This window comes from Mobula hypostoma, chromosome 2 (assembly GCF_963921235.1).
Source record: "Mobula hypostoma chromosome 2, sMobHyp1.1, whole genome shotgun sequence".
NCBI classification, from domain to species: domain Eukaryota; kingdom Metazoa; phylum Chordata; class Chondrichthyes; order Myliobatiformes; family Myliobatidae; genus Mobula; species Mobula hypostoma.
The window spans coordinates 68,438,260-68,455,176 of record NC_086098.1 but is presented as its reverse complement, the minus strand read 5'-3'; the positions used below and the strand labels follow the sequence as shown (position 1 = coordinate 68,455,176).

Below are 16,917 nucleotides of genomic sequence, written 5' to 3'. Positions count from 1 at the left end.
GAGAAAGCTGTTCCTGCGTACATGTCTTTGGGCTCCTGCACCTCATCCTTGATGTAGCAAATAGAAGAGGGTAAATCCTAATAATGTGATCAAATAATTTCTTAGCTGAGAAAGCATGTGCATAAATAAATACACTAGTTCAGCAGGGAAGCATCCAAATATATATAGGCATTATTAATTAAACTAGATACAAAACTTAATACAAAATAAATAACAAAAGAACTGGCTATTAATGAGAAACTAGAGAATTAAATCAAAACCTACAAATTGTAAGCACTAAGCTGGAAAAGAGACATTAACTACGATGCAAGGAGTATGAGAGAAAGGTAATACACAGTGAAATAAATGTGCATCCTGTAACAAATGAATGCTGATGCCACATAATACTTGAAGTAATCTGCCTTAGGAGAATTGAACAATAGAGTTTCCACAAGCTGCATCATTGATCCTACTCACAATGCACACCCTGTGTGCAGTTTTGGACATGCAAAGCAAGGCAATCCCAACTCAGGTTTAAAATTTACTAGTTTTCATATTCTTTGTTCATAGGGTGTGGATGTTACTGGCTGCATAAGTATCTTTGTGTCCTTCCTTAGCAGTTAAAAAGCAACCACATTTTGATGAATGATCATCAAGTTCAACAATTATCTCTCTTTCTCTTTCCACAATGCTACCTCACCTGCTGGCTATTTGCATTCTTTTTTTCAATATTTATACCAGGTTTCCAGTGACTGTAGTATTTTATTTTTGAACCACAATTTGGACCTGGAGTTACAAAAAGGGCAGACAGGTTCCTTACCTGAAAGTCAGCAGAGTGCCAAATTGATTCTTATAGCTTTATTGTAACCATTTCTGGGTCTAGCTGTTTTTTCTTTTAAATTTTAAATTAATTGAATTATAAATTTTCCAGCAGATGTGGTGGGATCTGAACATGGATCAATAACCCAGAATTTTGACTGCTGGTCAGGGAAGGATACAACTAGATGTTGATTTCAGGTAGGTTATACAATTGTTTTGTTTTGACCATCTCCCACTTGTCTGCTCAGTGTCATTAACTTGAGTCCAGGCTATGTTAAATCCTGCTGGCAGTCAAATCCCCAATGCACATAAAATAAATGCAGGCAGCAAAATGGTTAGCTGGTAGCAAGTGACAATCAAAGGACATTTTCTGGCACACAGGAACATAATGCAGTTTATTTTTGACAAGGAAAGTTTCAGAAGTGTGAGTTGGGGGTGGTGTAGAATGGAAGATGGTTGGCAAGGAGATGGAAAGGGCAAGGGCAGGAAATGTGAATGGTTTACATAGGGGCACTCCAATCACAAAGTAGTTAGAGGATCTTGGTGGCATTCTAGATATCTCAGAGATCTATTCCAGGCCCAACTTAACGACGCAGTCACAAAGAAGGCACACCAGTGGCTATACAATATCAGGAGTCTGAGGAGATTAGGTATGTCAACAAAGACTCTAACAAATTTCAACAGATGTACCATGTAGAGAACTCTGACTGGTTGTATAACTGCCTGGGATGAAGCCTAAATGCACAGGTTTGAAAAACAAATTACAGAGGGTTGCTGAGCCTGTTCCATCATGAGCACCAGCCTCCCCATCACTGAGGATATCTTCAAAGGTCAGTCCCTCAAGAGGGAGGCAAGCATCCTTAAAGACCTGCGCCATCCAGGGCACGCCCTCTTCTCATTACTACAAACAGGGAGGAGGTACAGGACCCTGAAGAGGCACACTCAAAAGTTTTAGGAACAACTTCTTCCGCCCCGCCATCAGAATTCTGAACAGTCTATGAATGTGAACACTACTCAGTATTTTGCTCTCTTTTTGAGTGATTTCTTTGGTTTTTAAATATCACCTGGGTAAGTTACAGAATTTTTTATGTGTTGCACAGTACTGCTGCCACAAAAACAACAAATTTTCTAACATATTTCAGTTACAAATCTGATTCTCATTCTGAAAGTGCTAGTACTAAGTATGCATCTCTTCCCTCGAAACACAGTCACGGTTAAAGAGATAATGGGCAAGAATAGTGTAGGAACAGATCGACACGTTTTCAGAGGTGACCTTAGAAGTGCAGTCACACCTTTGCTATCAAGCTAAAATTGCCCTTTTAGCACTCGTACTAGCATTAGCTCATCAATATCGCTGGAGTTATTTGGAGTGTGATTCAAGTAGGCTCTTGTGACAGCATGGTTCAGGAGAAGTTTACAGAAGGAGAGTAAACTATTCAGCTACTGTGTCAAGGAATACCAACAGAAGTGAATTGGATTTTCATTTTCAATGTTTTAATGTTTGCAGTCATCATTCCTTCATTTGGTACTTCCATCAGAAAGACCATCCTGACTCATGCCCATCATATTTAATTGTCTCAGTTTAGTAATATCTGCTCCATAGATTGAGATTCAAGTTCAGGCTAACCATACAAAGGCATCAGCTTGGCCAGCAGTGGATTTTTAATTGCTAAAGCAATGTAAAAAAACCAAGCTCAAGAAGAAAGTGCAGCCAGGATTAGAAAGAATAGAAGTAATGATGAGATAAATCATGTCATTGTGACGTCAGGCATGAGCTTGAAAAGGAATGGAAGCATGTCATTTTCCTACAGCAAAAACATAAAATCTGCAGGTAGTTTAGACAGCTCATTATTTGGGAAAGGAAAAAGTATACATTGCTGGCAATAAAAATAACTACAGAAAATTGTTCATGAAACGTAGGTTGCAGGGGGATATAGTACTCATTAGTCATCTTCAGGTTCTAATCTGGTCTGCCACTCAGCATTTTCTTATTTAAACCAACAGCATTTGTGATTCACTATTCTCAGCTCTCAGGTCAGATTTGCTCCTGTCCTCCTTAATTATTGCATTTATTTCTTTTTGCAAAGGAGCATTGCAGAACATCATCTCAGCTACGTTGTTCACTCACTTGTCTAGGACAGATGCCCAAAAGGAGAGGGAAGTATTTAGCCACTATTTCAAGGTCAGCCGGCACATCCACAGAAGTGCACCTAAATTTCCCTTTATAGATTTTTAATTCCACAGACCATGCAACTTTCTTCCTCCATTTTAGAATGAGGAACAACTCCCATTTAGTTGATCACTTTGTCATTATTCCAGCATATTTAGAGCAGCTGAACCTGGAAACATGTCTGAGTTCCAGTGAGCCAGGTTGAATTCCTGCAAAATAAGCTGCCACTTATTTTGTACTGGTATGGACAACGAGGAGAAGGCATCAGATGCCAGAGCTGCACCAGGTTCTTATTTCCAGTATTGACCCTTTTATAACTAAGTAACTTAGTTTATTAAACAGTTCAGAATGCTAAACTGTATAATTTCATTTATTAATTCACTGAATTTTCAAACAGACGTGAGGTCAAAAATCAAGTCAAAGACAAAGGTTCTTTTTTGGAAAAGGCTGACTTTAGTCAGTGTAAATCATATCATTGATTTTTTTTTTCCCTGCTTTATTTATAAGAGAGCAGTCTCAGAATTTTCAACCACTGATTTACCAGCACATTTATGCACATTTGCTTCTTTCACTGATGTTTTCTTCATGTTAAAGGCCAGGTGCTAGGTAGACTCTTTTTCTGTGCATAAATATGTGTTGAACATTGCCTGCAACCTTTAGAGCATTGCACAAGGTATAATGATTGTCTTCAAAACAGAACACAAGTGGCAGTGACACAATGTCACAGCGCTTCCATGTCTGTTACATTTTCAAAAGCAAACCTTACTTCTAGGTCTGTCTGTAAAGCAGGCTTGGTGAATCTAGTTGCATATTTTGTTACAATATTGGCTCAAACTATAGTTCATTTGTTGAAGTCCAACGGGTTTAATTATGATACGATTGTATTAACTTCTGTAATTCTGTGTGCCTACATGATAATGCATGGTTGCTTTTACTGCTTTGGTCCTATTGCTATTTTTGTACTAAATTTGTTATTCCTTTCTTTGTCTCCATTTAAAAAATCGCTCTTTGAATTACAATGGACAAGTCCATTGCAGCTCCATTGTTCCTGCCGGAATTCTGTCTCAGTTTGAGGCAGTTGTTCCGTGTTCATTTTCCAGAATGAATGCAATTTTCAAAGTGTCAGGAGCAGGATATTCACAGTTGCTTGTGGGGCTACCCATCATTAAAAAAAAGCTAAACCTTTACAATGTAGCTAGAACATTTGCAGCCCTGAACTCACACTTTGATTACACTTGACTCATTCCAGCATTCAGAGAGAAAATAATTAAATTGAAGCACACAAATTACCTTCGGTGCCTTGCGTATTTCCCACTAACATGGCCTGTGCCATCACAGCCAGGGGTTGGACAACTAAAAAAAGAGAAAAGCTTGATTGTGATAATTGTCACCAACACCGATTCATGTGTGCACATCTGTGAGTATACATGTAGGAGAAATAGGGATTAAAAAAAGGGAAGAAAAAAAAGGCTGAATACTGGATTTTCTTTATTAGCAAGTCCCAGGAGAATCAATTTCTCCAGAGCAGACAGACGTAAGCTGACCACCAACGTAAGTGACAATGTTCTTTATCCATTAAAAAGCATGAAATTTCAGAATTGCTAATGTGGTGATTTTTTTTATGATGAGCACTCACCTGAATAGTTCTTGGATTACAGGTTCTATGGGGACTGGGGAGAAATGAAAACAACACAGGTTTATCATCTCTTATAATTACCTGGTTCTTCATATATAACATCCAGTAAGTTGCCATAATAACTACAGTCAAGATGAGACAAGCAGAGAGGCTCTGGTGGATGAAGGTCACCCTGAGCTGGGGTTTGACTGATTTACTAAGCCAGTAGCCTTACCTCGGATACCTTTAGAGCGTGTGCGGTGACGCTTCTGGTCTGCATCCGCCTCCATCTGAAAACAGATTAGTAGGCATTCAGTGTCCTTATCCAGCACACACAGACCTTCATATGCAGTTTGTCAAAGTGTGTTACAGGCTTTATTAACAAGCCTCTTCCTGCTTCTCTATATAAACTAAAAAGCTAATAAAATTTATGACTTGAATGTTTCCTATTATTTATAATTATTAAGAAAACTTAAGTCTGCATTTGAAGAAAAATATTTGACTTTAATATTTTTAATGTAACACTGCAATCCAATGTTTTTCAGGGTCAGATATTGTTTTGCCAAAATAACCACAGTGTTGATTGCAATAAAATTAATTAGGATGGATGTCAACCATTCCCATTTTACGGGAGAATTATAAACTGAAGCATTAAAGAATCACTTAAGTCTACTTAAAAGGTGAACTCCTTCAATTGCAGGCTCAAAGATGCTGCCAACTGTTTCTAAGCCATAAATTATTACATTGTAGAAGGATACGGCAATAATATTTAACGAGAAATAGTCTATAACATTGTCTTAATTCTGCATAATACTTTAATGATTTGCAATTCAATATTTAGTTGGCTTTCTTTCTGTTTGAGTCATATAGACAATTTCTTTTAAAGCATCATAATAAAATATGTTTGACACAACTAATGGCAATTTGCAAATGTACACAAAATTTCTCTTCAGTATCACTCTTTTCATTCTAACTTCAACTTGAACCTCTAAAAATCCATCCCTTAGAAACGAAAGGACAACAATCCAAATATTGAGAAACAAAAGTTTACAATAAGAATTACATCTGCAAAGAAGGACAAGCTTTCCTCAAAATATTAACCATTTGATTCTTTTTTAATGCAATACCAGAGGACAGATAATCACTCAAGAGCATCTGCTTGCCTAAGGCTAGGTATGAACCCAGATAAATTCCATTGCATTATGCACTTTGCTCTTCATTTTCACTTTAGTCCAATGTTGACACTTCTCTTTGAGCAATTGATTCCACCACTACCCCATTCATTCCTGACTTCAGAAGCACTTGAAAACAAGTTTTGCAAGTTTACTGTCAAAAAACATGCCAGATTTTAAGATAGTTTTAGTTTATTATTAAAAAACCAAAAAGGATTAGATATTCTACAATTAGAAACACAGGAAAACATGCCAATGTATCAATGATATCTAAAAAATATTCAATAACTTTATGGTGTTTAATTTTATTCAAAAATATCAATATAAATAGTTGAACTCCTGATGGTAATATTGGGTTCTGGGATGCAGTTAAGACTGGATGTGATTGAAGACTTCTTTATTCTGCTGACTGTAAGTGTTGAATTAATTTGCCCATTTTAAACGTAGTTTCTGGTTATCATCACAGCTGCATGAAACCAACCATAGACTGGCACCAATTTAGTAAAATATCACACCAAATACTTCAAGGAGAGCTAGTGTGAAAGATGAGAATGACGTACTGTGATACCAAAGGAGTTGCTCTAAAGTTTGTTGCCCACTACAACAGCTGAATGACAACATGCATCTAACCAATGCCTGACTCCTGAACTCAATTCCAACACTTAATTAAAAAGTGCCAAAGAAGCTCTTTCATCCTAAGTTAAAGTCCCCCATCTTAATCAAGGTAAATTGAAATCTCAACGTCACAGAACGTGGGAGTCATGATATTGCTAAAAAGGATTAACATTGCAATCATGACAGACAGAAGAAATTTGACAGCATATTACAATAAAATGCTACCTTCCAGTAAGGTTAATTTCTCTGCAAAAAAAAGTTATCTGTGTTACGTGCAATGAAATGGTGGGAGAATGCATCAAACTTGTATTTCATTCTAAAGTTGAATCGTCCTTTGTATAGCTGGATTAAAGCAACTGAGTATGTGAGATTCCAGTACCCTCACACAGGAGCTTGCTGAAATTACAGCAGGCCACCAGGGAGGAAATTCTTTCCTACCAAACAGTAAGAATAATGAGGTCATTTCCTCCCACGGATGGAGAAGCCGGAGCAGTTAAAAAAAAACTTGACAGGCACAATGCCTACTGAGAATGCATGACTGATGAATCAGGGATTGGCTGAAGTATGTAAGCAAATAAACCTTCAGAGTTAAATGCTGTGAACTGCTACAAAGACTAGCACAGAAGTAATGCTGGAAAACCGCAAGTCAATAATCATGAATGCACCAACATTTGAAGCTGCAAGAAAATCATTCTCAGGGCTATTTTATACAATACATTCCAGAATAAGAATTTAATGCCTTATTTTTATGCTACAGAACTGTTTCCATCATAAAATGAGGCTGCAGTTCAATCTTATATTTGATTTACAGTATAATGCATGAATAATATACTATTTAATATGAATTAATAAAGAACTGATAAATAAATGCAAATTGTGATAGTGTCTTAAATTTTCCTCCATATTCATATATCAGATTTTCTTTCGGTTTCAGTGAGTAAATGTTGTCATTCAGCATTTCACAAAGGAATGCGAGCCAGAAAGACCCAAGATTCAACGAGAACAATTTATCTGCATTGAACTGGTCAATTTCAACCAATCTAATGTGTTGAGTTGCTGTAATTGGTAAATTAGTAAATTGGGATAAGGCAGCCAATAGCTCAGGGATGGTGTGCATGCTGAGTTGTTGGCCAAGGCAAGCACAAGATTTGGCCTTGACATCTGTGTGACTAATAAAGCCCAGTAACATTAACAACCTAGATTCACACAGGAGAATATTCATGTCTGTGAAATACTGAAAGGACTTCTAGAACCAAATCATATCATCAGGAAAAAGGAAGGACAGGTAAAGTGAACTGATGCCAGAACATTAATAAGCAAAGTTTCCTGATTAAGTTTCCATTATCCTTATGATTATACAAGCATAAAGCAATGAGAAGAACTACTCAGTCCATCTACCAGATTTTTTTATTCGGATTAATGCCAGATTCATTTTCAATTCTTTCCATGCATACCATGTACCTTTTCATCACAGAACAAAATAATGCAATTGTCTCAGCAGAGAAGGAATCCTTTCAGCCCATCACATCTATGCTAGCCATTTCTACAGCTGTCATGTTAGTCCCATTCCTGCAGTCCTTTGCCTACAATTTTTTACAAGTAGCTATCCAATTTCCTTCTAAGAGCCCTAAATGATTCCACTTCTACAGGCTGATGGAAATGAAATCATTGTTCCTCATATGCCCCTTGTATAATTTACCTAATTTTTAAAATTTATCTACCTTGGAAACACACACAAAATGCTGGAGGAACTCAGCATTTATGGAAATAAATAGATAGTTGACATTTCAGGCTGAGGCCCTTCTTCAGGACTGAGAAGGAAGGGGGAAGGTGCCAAAATAAAAAGATGGAGGGGAGGGGAGGGAGGCCAGCTGGAAGGTGATAGGTGAAGCCAGGTGGGTGGGAAAGATCAAGGGCTGGAGAAGAATGAATTTGACAGGAAAGGAGACTGGACCATAGGAAAAAGGGAAGGAGGAGGAGAATCTACCTTGCTCCACGGATCATCTGCTGACAAAAAGTATTCTCTTATTTACTATATCCAAATCTACATAAGCTTGAATATCTCATTCAAATCTCTTCTCAGCACAGTCTGCTCTAAGAACTGTCCAAGCTTACGACTAAGGAATTTCGCAGATATGACTAAGCTTATGACTAAAATCCCTGTTACCATTCTATTCAGTGTCTCTGCACCCTCTAGTTATTTCACTTGCTTCCTAAAGTGTTGTGCCCAGAATTGGATGCAATGCTTAGATTTCTATACCTTTTCAGGTGGACTACTCCAGGTTTTGTAGAATGTAAATGCAATTTACATCATTTTCTGCATGAGTGTATGTCAACTGCTTTAAGCAACATACAAAATGCTGGAGAAACTCAGCAAGCCAAGCAGCATCTATGGGGGGAAATAAACAGCTAACCAGAAGACCATAATACATACAGTAGGAGCAGAATCAGGCCGTTCGGCCCATCAAGTCAGCTCTGCCATTCCATCGAGGCTGATTTATTATCCCTTTCAATCCCATTCTCTTGCCTTCTCCCTGTAACATTTGACACACTTACTAATCAAGCATCTATCAACTTTCACTTTAAATATACCCAAGTGACTTGGCCTCCACAACTGTCCATGGCAAAGAATTTCACAGATTCACAACCTCTGGCTAAAAAAAATCATCTCTGTTCTAAAGGAATATCCTATTCTGAGGCTGTGCCCTTTGGTTCTAGTCTTCTCCACTGTAGCAAACATCCTCTCCACTCCACTCTATCTAGGCCTTTCAATATTTGTTAAATTTCGATGAGATCCTACCTTGTTCTTCTAAAATCCATTGAGTACAGGCCTGGAGCCACAAAATGCTCCTCATACCGTACATTAACCCTTTCACTCCGGGAATCATTCTCGTGATCCTCCTCAGGTTCATCTTCAACGTCAGCACATCCTTTTTTTGAAAAGGAACCCAAAACTGTTTGCAATACTCCAAGCACAGTCTCAGAAATGCCTTATAAGCCTCAGCATTACATCCTTGCTTTTATAGCATTATCGTCCTCTCAAAATGAATCTTATTATTGCACTTGCCTTCCTTACCACAGAATCAAACTGCAAGTTAAACTTTTGCGAATTCTGTACAAGAACTCCCAAGTCCATTTGCACCTCTGATTTTTGAATTTGCGCCTCAGTTAGAAAATAGTCTAAACCTTTGTTTCTTCAGACCAAAACCCTTCTTCAAGATTTCCAGCATCAGCTGTCTTTCTTGTGTCTCCAAATCAACTGCTTTGACATTTGGTTTGATAAAAAAAACAATAATAAAATGATTAGTCAAATAACATCTTGACAATCTCAGCTCTGACAAACTAATTTTTATTTTTTTTAGTGTTGAACTTTAACCTTAAGAATATTTAATAGAAATGAAAGTTATATTTTTGTAATAATTGGACAAATCCATTTCAGAATTAGTTAATTTATAAATCAAATTTTAATACTTATTTCCAATACTTAATGTAATACTTATTTAATTCATTAAATAAATTTTCAGAATAAGTGGAGGTCTATTACAGCTGCAGATTCTTATTTTTTTATTTATTCACAGGACGCTGCCTTTGCTGGCAAGTCTGCCATTTAATCTCCATTCCTAATTACCTGAACTGAAGTTAGAGTTAGAAGTCAAGTCAATTGATGTACCTGAAGTCACTGAGAGATCAGAAGAGATAAGAATGGCAGATTTCATTTCATGAAACATAAGTCAATGAAGTGAAAACAATAGGCCCAGCACAATCCCTGTGGCACTATTTACAGGCCTCCAGTCAGAGAAGCAATCATCTATTACCACTCTCTGGCTTCTCCCATGAAGAAAGACAATGTTGAATCCATTTTACCTACTTATCCTGAATTCCAAGTGACTGAACCTTCTTAACCAGCCTCCAATACTGGACCTTGCTAAAATCTATGTAGACAACATTAATTTCCTGTATTTCATCAACTTTCTGGTAACTTCCTTAAAAACACTATAAGATTGGTTAAGCATGACCTACCAAGCACAAAATCAAGTTGTCTATCACCAATCAAGCCCTGTCAATCCAAATACTTATAGATTTAGATAATAATTTATCCACTACTGATGTGAGGCTCATTGGCCTATACTTTTCTGGTTTAATTATAAAGCCTTTGTTAAACAATGGATCAACATTAGCTATCTTCCAATTATCTGGCACCTCACTCGTGGCCTTGGATGTTTTATCTACTTTTACTAGGGGCCCTGCAATTTCTGCATTAGCCTCCCACAAAATTGGAGAGAACACCTTGATAGGCCTTGGCTATTTATCCCCCTAAATTTGCCTGAAAGCAGCAAGCACTACCTCCTCTGTAATCCATATACAGTCCATGACCTTGCTGAAGTTTTGCATCAGCGTCCATCTAAAACAAAATAATATAGAACATAGAGCATAAAACATAGAATAGTACAGCACAGTACAGGCCCTTTGGCCCACATTGTTGTGCCAACCCTCAAACATTGCCTCCAATATAACCCCCCACCTTAAACTCCTCTATATACCTGTCTAGTAGTCTCTTAAACTTCACTAGTGTATCTGCCTCCACCAGTGACTCAGGCAGTGCATTCCATGCACCAACCACTCTCTGAGTAAAAACCTTTCCTCTAATATCCCCCTTGAACTTCCCACCCCTTACCTTAAAACCACGTCCCCTTGTATTGAGCAGTGGTGCCCTGGGGAAGAGGCGCTGGCTATCCACTCTATCTATTCCTCTTAATATCTTGTATACCTCTATCATGTCTCCTCTCATCCTCCTTCTCTCCAAAGAGTAAAGCCCTAGCTCCCTTAATCTCTGATCATAATGCATTCTCTCTAAACCAGACAGCATCCTGGTAAGTCTCCTTTGTACCCTTTCCAATGCTTTCACATTCTTCCTATAGTGAGGCGACCAGAACAGGACACAGTACTCCAAGTGTGGCCTAACCAGAGTTTTATAGAGCTGCATCATTACCTCGTGACTCTTAAACTCTATCCCTCGACTTATGAAAGCTAACGCCCCATAAGCTTTCTTAACTACCCTATCTACCTGTGAAGCAATTTTCAGGGATCTGTGGACATGTACCACCAGATTCCGCTGCTCCTCCACACTACCAAGTATCCTGCCATTTACTTTGTACTCTGCCTTGGAATTTGTCCCTCCAAAGTGTACCACCTCACACTTCTCCGGGTTGAACTCCATCTGCCAGTTCTCAGCCCACTTCTGCATTCTATCAATGTCTCTCTGCAATCTTCAACAATCCTCTACACTATCTACAACACCACCAACCTTTGTGTCGTCTACAAACTTGCCCACCCACCCTTCTACCCCCACATCCTGGTCTTTAATAAAAATTACGAAAAGTAGAGGTCGCAGAACCGATCCTTGTGGGACACTACTAATCACAACCCTCTAATCTGAATGTACTCCCTCCACCACGACCCTCTGCCTTCTGCAGGCAAGCCAATTCTGAATCCACCTGGCCAAACTTCCCTGGATCCCATGCCTTCTGACTTTCTGAATAAGCCTACTGCGTGGAACCTTGTCAAATGCGTTACTAAAATCCATATAGATCCACTACACTACCCTCATCTATATGCCTGGTCACCTCCTCAGAGAACTCTATCAGGCTTGTTAGACACGATCTGCTCATCACAGAGCCATGCTGACTGTCCCTGATCAGACCATGATTCTCTAAATACTCATAGATCCTATCTCTAAGAATCTTTTCCAACAGCTTTCCCACCACAGACGTAAGGCTCACTGGTCGATAATTACCCGGACTATCCCTACTATCTTTTTTGAACAAGGGGACAACATTCGCCTCCCTCCAATCCTCCGGTACCCTTCCCGTAGACAATGAGGACTTAAAGATCCTAGCCAGAGGCTCAGCAGTCTCTTCCCTCACCTCGTGGAGCAGCCTGGGGAATATTCCGTCCGGCCTCGGGGACTTAACCGTCCTAATGTATTTTAACATCTCCAACACCTCCTCTCCCTTAATATCAACATGCTCCAGAACGTCACCCTCACCCATATTGTCCTCACCATCATCAAGTTCCCTCTCATTGGTATTCATTGAGGACCTCACTCACTTCCATAGCCTCCAGGCACATCTTCCCACCTTTATCTCTAATCGGTCCTACCTTCACCCCTGTCATCCTTTTTTCCTTCACATAATTGAAGAATGCCTTGGGGTTTTCCTTTACCCTACTCAAAAAGGCCTTCTCATGCCCCCTTCTTGCTCTTCTCAGCCCCTTCTTAAGCTCCTTTCTTGTTACCCTATATTCCTCAATAGACCCATCTGATCCTTTGTTCCAAAAGCTCATATATGTTGCCTTCTTCCACCTGACTAGATTTTCCACCTCATTTGTCACCTATGCTTCCTTCACCCTACCATTTTTTATCTTCCTCAGCGGGACAAATTTATCCCTAACATCCTGCAAGAGATCCCTAAACATCAACCACATGTCCATAGTACATTTCCCTGCAAAAACATCATCCCAATTCACACCCGCAAGTTCTAGCCTTATAGCCTCATAATTTGCCCTGTCCCAATTAAAATTTTTCTTGTCCTCTCTGATTCTATCCTTTTCCATGATAGTGCTGAAGGCCAGGGAGTGGTGGTCACTGTCCCCCAGATACTCACGCACTGAGAGATCTGTGACCTGATCCGGTTTGTTACCAAATACTAGATCTAGTATGGCATTCCCCCGAGTCGGCCTTTCAATGTACTGTGACAGGAATCCATCCTGGACACACTTAACAAACTCTGCCCCATCTAAACCCTTGGAACTAATTAAGTGCCAATCAATATTAGGGAAGTTAAAGTCACCCATGATAACAACCCTGTTATTTTTGCACCTTTCCAAAATCTGCCTCCCAATCTGCTCCTCGGTATCTCTGCTGCTACCAGGGGGCCTATAGAATACCCCCAGTAGAGGAACTGCTCCCTTCCTGTTCCTGACTTCCACCCATACTGACTCAAAAGAGGATCCTGCTATATTACCCACCCTTTCTGTAGCTGTAACCATATCCCTGACCAGAAATGCCGCCCCTCCTCCCCTTTTTCCGCCCTCTCTATCCCTTTTAAAGCACTGAAATCCAGGAATATTGAGAATCCATTCCTGCCCTGGTGCCAGCCAAGTCTCTGTAATGGCCACTACATCATAATTCCATGTATGTATCCAAGCTCTCAGTTCATCACCTTTGTTCCTGATGCTTCTTGCATTGAGGTACACACATTTCAGCCCTTTTACCTTACTGTCTTTACACCATTTATTCTGCTTCTCTTTCCTCAAAGCCTCTCTATATGTTAGATCTGGCTTTACTCCATGCACTTCTTTCACTGCTCTATCACTCCGGGTCCCATTCCCCTTGCAAATTAGTTTAAACCCTCCCAAACCATGCTAGCAAACCTACCTGCAAGGATATTGCTCCCCCTTGAGTTCAGGTGCAACCCATCCAATCTGTACAGGTCCCACCTTCCCCGGAAGAGATCCCAATGATCTAAAAATCTAAAATCCTGCTCCCTGCACCAACTCCTCTGCCACGCATTCAACTGCCATCTCCTCCAATTCTTACCATCACTATCACATAACACTGGCAGCAATCCTGAGAATGCCACCCTTGAGGTCCTGTTCTTCAGCCCTCTGCCTAGTTCCAGAAACTCACACTTCAAGACCTCGTCCCTCTTCCTGCCTACATTGTTGGTGCCAATATGTATCACGACTTCTGATTGCTTTCCCTCTCGTATAAAATTTATTTGCTATTAATTATAACTTTAGAAACTTATTATGCCTACACTGCATTGTTGCTGCAGGACAATAAGTTTCATGACTTGTAGTATGTTAGTGACAATAAACTAGATTCTGATCTTGATGGACTCAACAAAAAATCACCCATAAAAAAATCAGACAGAGTGTACTGATGTTTCTTAAAGTCTAGAGTAGTGTATGACATACATAAGCCAAGAGCTGGGACAGCCACCTTAAATTAAATGCACCTTTGGACCAGTGTCTAATTTTTTTGTCCACCTTATTTAGAGACAGAGTTGTCAAAATTACATCATTCTTTGAAACAAAGGTGATATCGATACTTCACTCCGACAGTATACCTGTCCAAAATTTAATTGATCTCATTTCTTTTTCAGATGATGACAGACCTGCTGTTCATTTCAAGCAAACATTTCAGATTCTTCTTTATTTGCAGCTTATTTTGATAATGCTACTAACATTGTGAGCAATGGACACAATTAGCCAATCTACATTATCACAGAAAGCCTATTAACAAATAAAAATGTTGCCAGAATCTTCATTGCATTCCTTTGTTCCTCTAAATAGTTTACTGCATTAAATACAACGTTATATTTGTCAGGAAGATTACCAGGGAAATAAAGTTTCCTTCAAAAGCTCAATAACTCGCTTTCTCATGGTTTTGAGCTCAGTGTTCCAGAGCTGTATCATCTTACATAATAATAAGTAGTATTTATAACATGCCCTTAATGTAGAAAATTTCAAAGAGTAAAATAAGACCAAATTCTTAGAGGCTAATTTATAAATGTCTATAATTACCTAGATCTTTTTCTTTCCCTTTTTAAAAAAATAATGTGGTTGCATCTATTGCTCCCAATCTGTAGGAACTTCTCCAAAGTCTAGAAAAATTTGAAGATGAGCCCCTCCACCCAGTGCATCCGGTATTTCCTGAGCCCCTTCCTTTAGTACGTTGGCTGTGTGCGTCAGATTTTAGCCCTATTTGTTTCCCTGCCATTATTTCTTTACTGATTCTGATATCCTTCATATTCTCCCCTTCATGAAAATCTCAGTCCCTTGAAATATCTGGGACTTCATCTATTCTCTCTTCTATGAAAAAAGAACCAAAGTATCTGTTTTATTGTTCTGCCATTATTTTTGTTCCCTGTTATTCTCCCATTTATGACTAGGAAACCCACATTTATCTTTACTAACTCTCACTACCCCTCTTCTCTTCATTAATTTCTAGAATATATTTCTTCATACATTTACAGATGCTTTATAAGTTTTTATACTTCATGCATTTATTCTCATATTCTCTCTTCAATCATCCTCCGCTGAAATCTCAATCTTTTTAGTCAAAATCGTAGATGAGTGTAGGGCAGTGGATATTATATATCTGGACTTTGGTAAGGCTTTGGACAATTTGTGTATGACAAGTTGCTTTGGAACATTAGGTTTCATGGAATTCAAGGAGAGCTAATTACATGTTTTCAACATTAGCTCAGAGGTAGAAAGCAGCAAGTGGTGTTTGAAGGCTGTTTCTCAGAAGGGAGGCGGATGACTAGAGGTGTGTCACATGGGTTGGTGTTGGGACTCCTGTTACTCATATTTACTGTGTGTAAATGATTTGGATACAAATTCATATGACTTGATCAGCAATTTCTGGATGACACAAAATTAGGAGATGTTATTGTTAGTGAGGAAGGTCATTGCATATTACAGGAAGATCTTGATCATTTAGGGAAGTGGGCCAAGGAGTGGCAAATGGATTTCAATATAGATAAGTGTGAAGTGATGCATTTTGGAATGTCAAACCAGCATAGGAGTTATACTATTAATGGTGAAGCACTAGCGAGTTTACTGGAACAAAGAGAGCTAGGAGTATGAAAGTACATTGCTTTCTTTGAAAACAATGCCACAGGTAGAGAGGGTGTGAAAAAGGCATTTAGCATATTGGTTTTCATCAGTTAAGCATTGAGTACAGAAGTTGGGACATTAAGCTGCAGTTGTGTCAGTTGTTGATGAGGTCACACTTGCAGTACTGTGTACAGTTTGGACATCCTGTTATCAAAAAAATGGTCAAATTGGTCAGAAAAGAATTATGAGGATGTTGGCAGGACTAAAAGGTCAGATTTACAGGGAGAGGTTGACCAGGATAGGTTTTTATTCCTAGGAGCATCCAAGACATCATAGAAGTTTATAAAATCATGAGTGGCTTAGATATGATGGATGATGGCAGTTTTTTCCCCAGGGTAGGGAGTCCAAATCTAGGGGGTAAAGATTTAGGGTGAGAGGGGAAAGATCTAAAGAACAATTGAGGGCAACTCAATCATGCTAAGTGTATATAGAACATTGCCAGAGGAAGTGGCTGAGGCAGGTACAATTGAATCATTTAAAAAGGACTTATGATAGGTACATGTAGGGGCAAGGTTTAGAACACAGAAAATTGGGACAAGGTGGGGTCACCATGGTTGGCGTGGACCTGTTGTGTATCCCTGACTCTTTGAATCCTAAACAGTTCCCAATTCTCAGCCCTGCTTCATTTTTCTGGCAATTTTATATCTCACCTCTAATACTATCCTTAATTTTCTTTCTTTGTAAAAATAAATGATCGAACCATGTAGCCTAACTTGTTTTGACCTGATAGAAAAGAATAATTGTTAAAAAATTTTAATAAACATTTTCTATATGATATCTTTTGCCTATCTACTGTCAACCTATTTAGTAAAGTTCCCTATTCTATCATAAACAGAGAATGGCCAAAAAGATAGATTTAAAAA

General features: G+C 38.9%; 1 protein-coding gene across 11 annotated transcripts in view; it reads right to left on the bottom strand.

Moving 5' to 3' along the window:
- LOC134340857 (myelin transcription factor 1-like protein) overlaps positions 1-16,917 on the bottom strand; it is a 441,621-nt gene that overhangs the window by 296,429 nt on the left and 128,275 nt on the right. For all 11 annotated transcript variants that reach the window (XM_063038433.1, XM_063038472.1, XM_063038480.1 and 8 more), the window contains 3 exons: positions 4,819-4,873; positions 4,605-4,638; positions 4,259-4,321 (listed from right to left, as the gene is read on the bottom strand). In XM_063038433.1, coding sequence (XP_062894503.1) covers positions 4,259-4,321; positions 4,605-4,638; positions 4,819-4,873 — 152 coding nt within the window. The remainder of the gene's footprint in view (positions 1-4,258; positions 4,322-4,604; positions 4,639-4,818; positions 4,874-16,917) is intronic.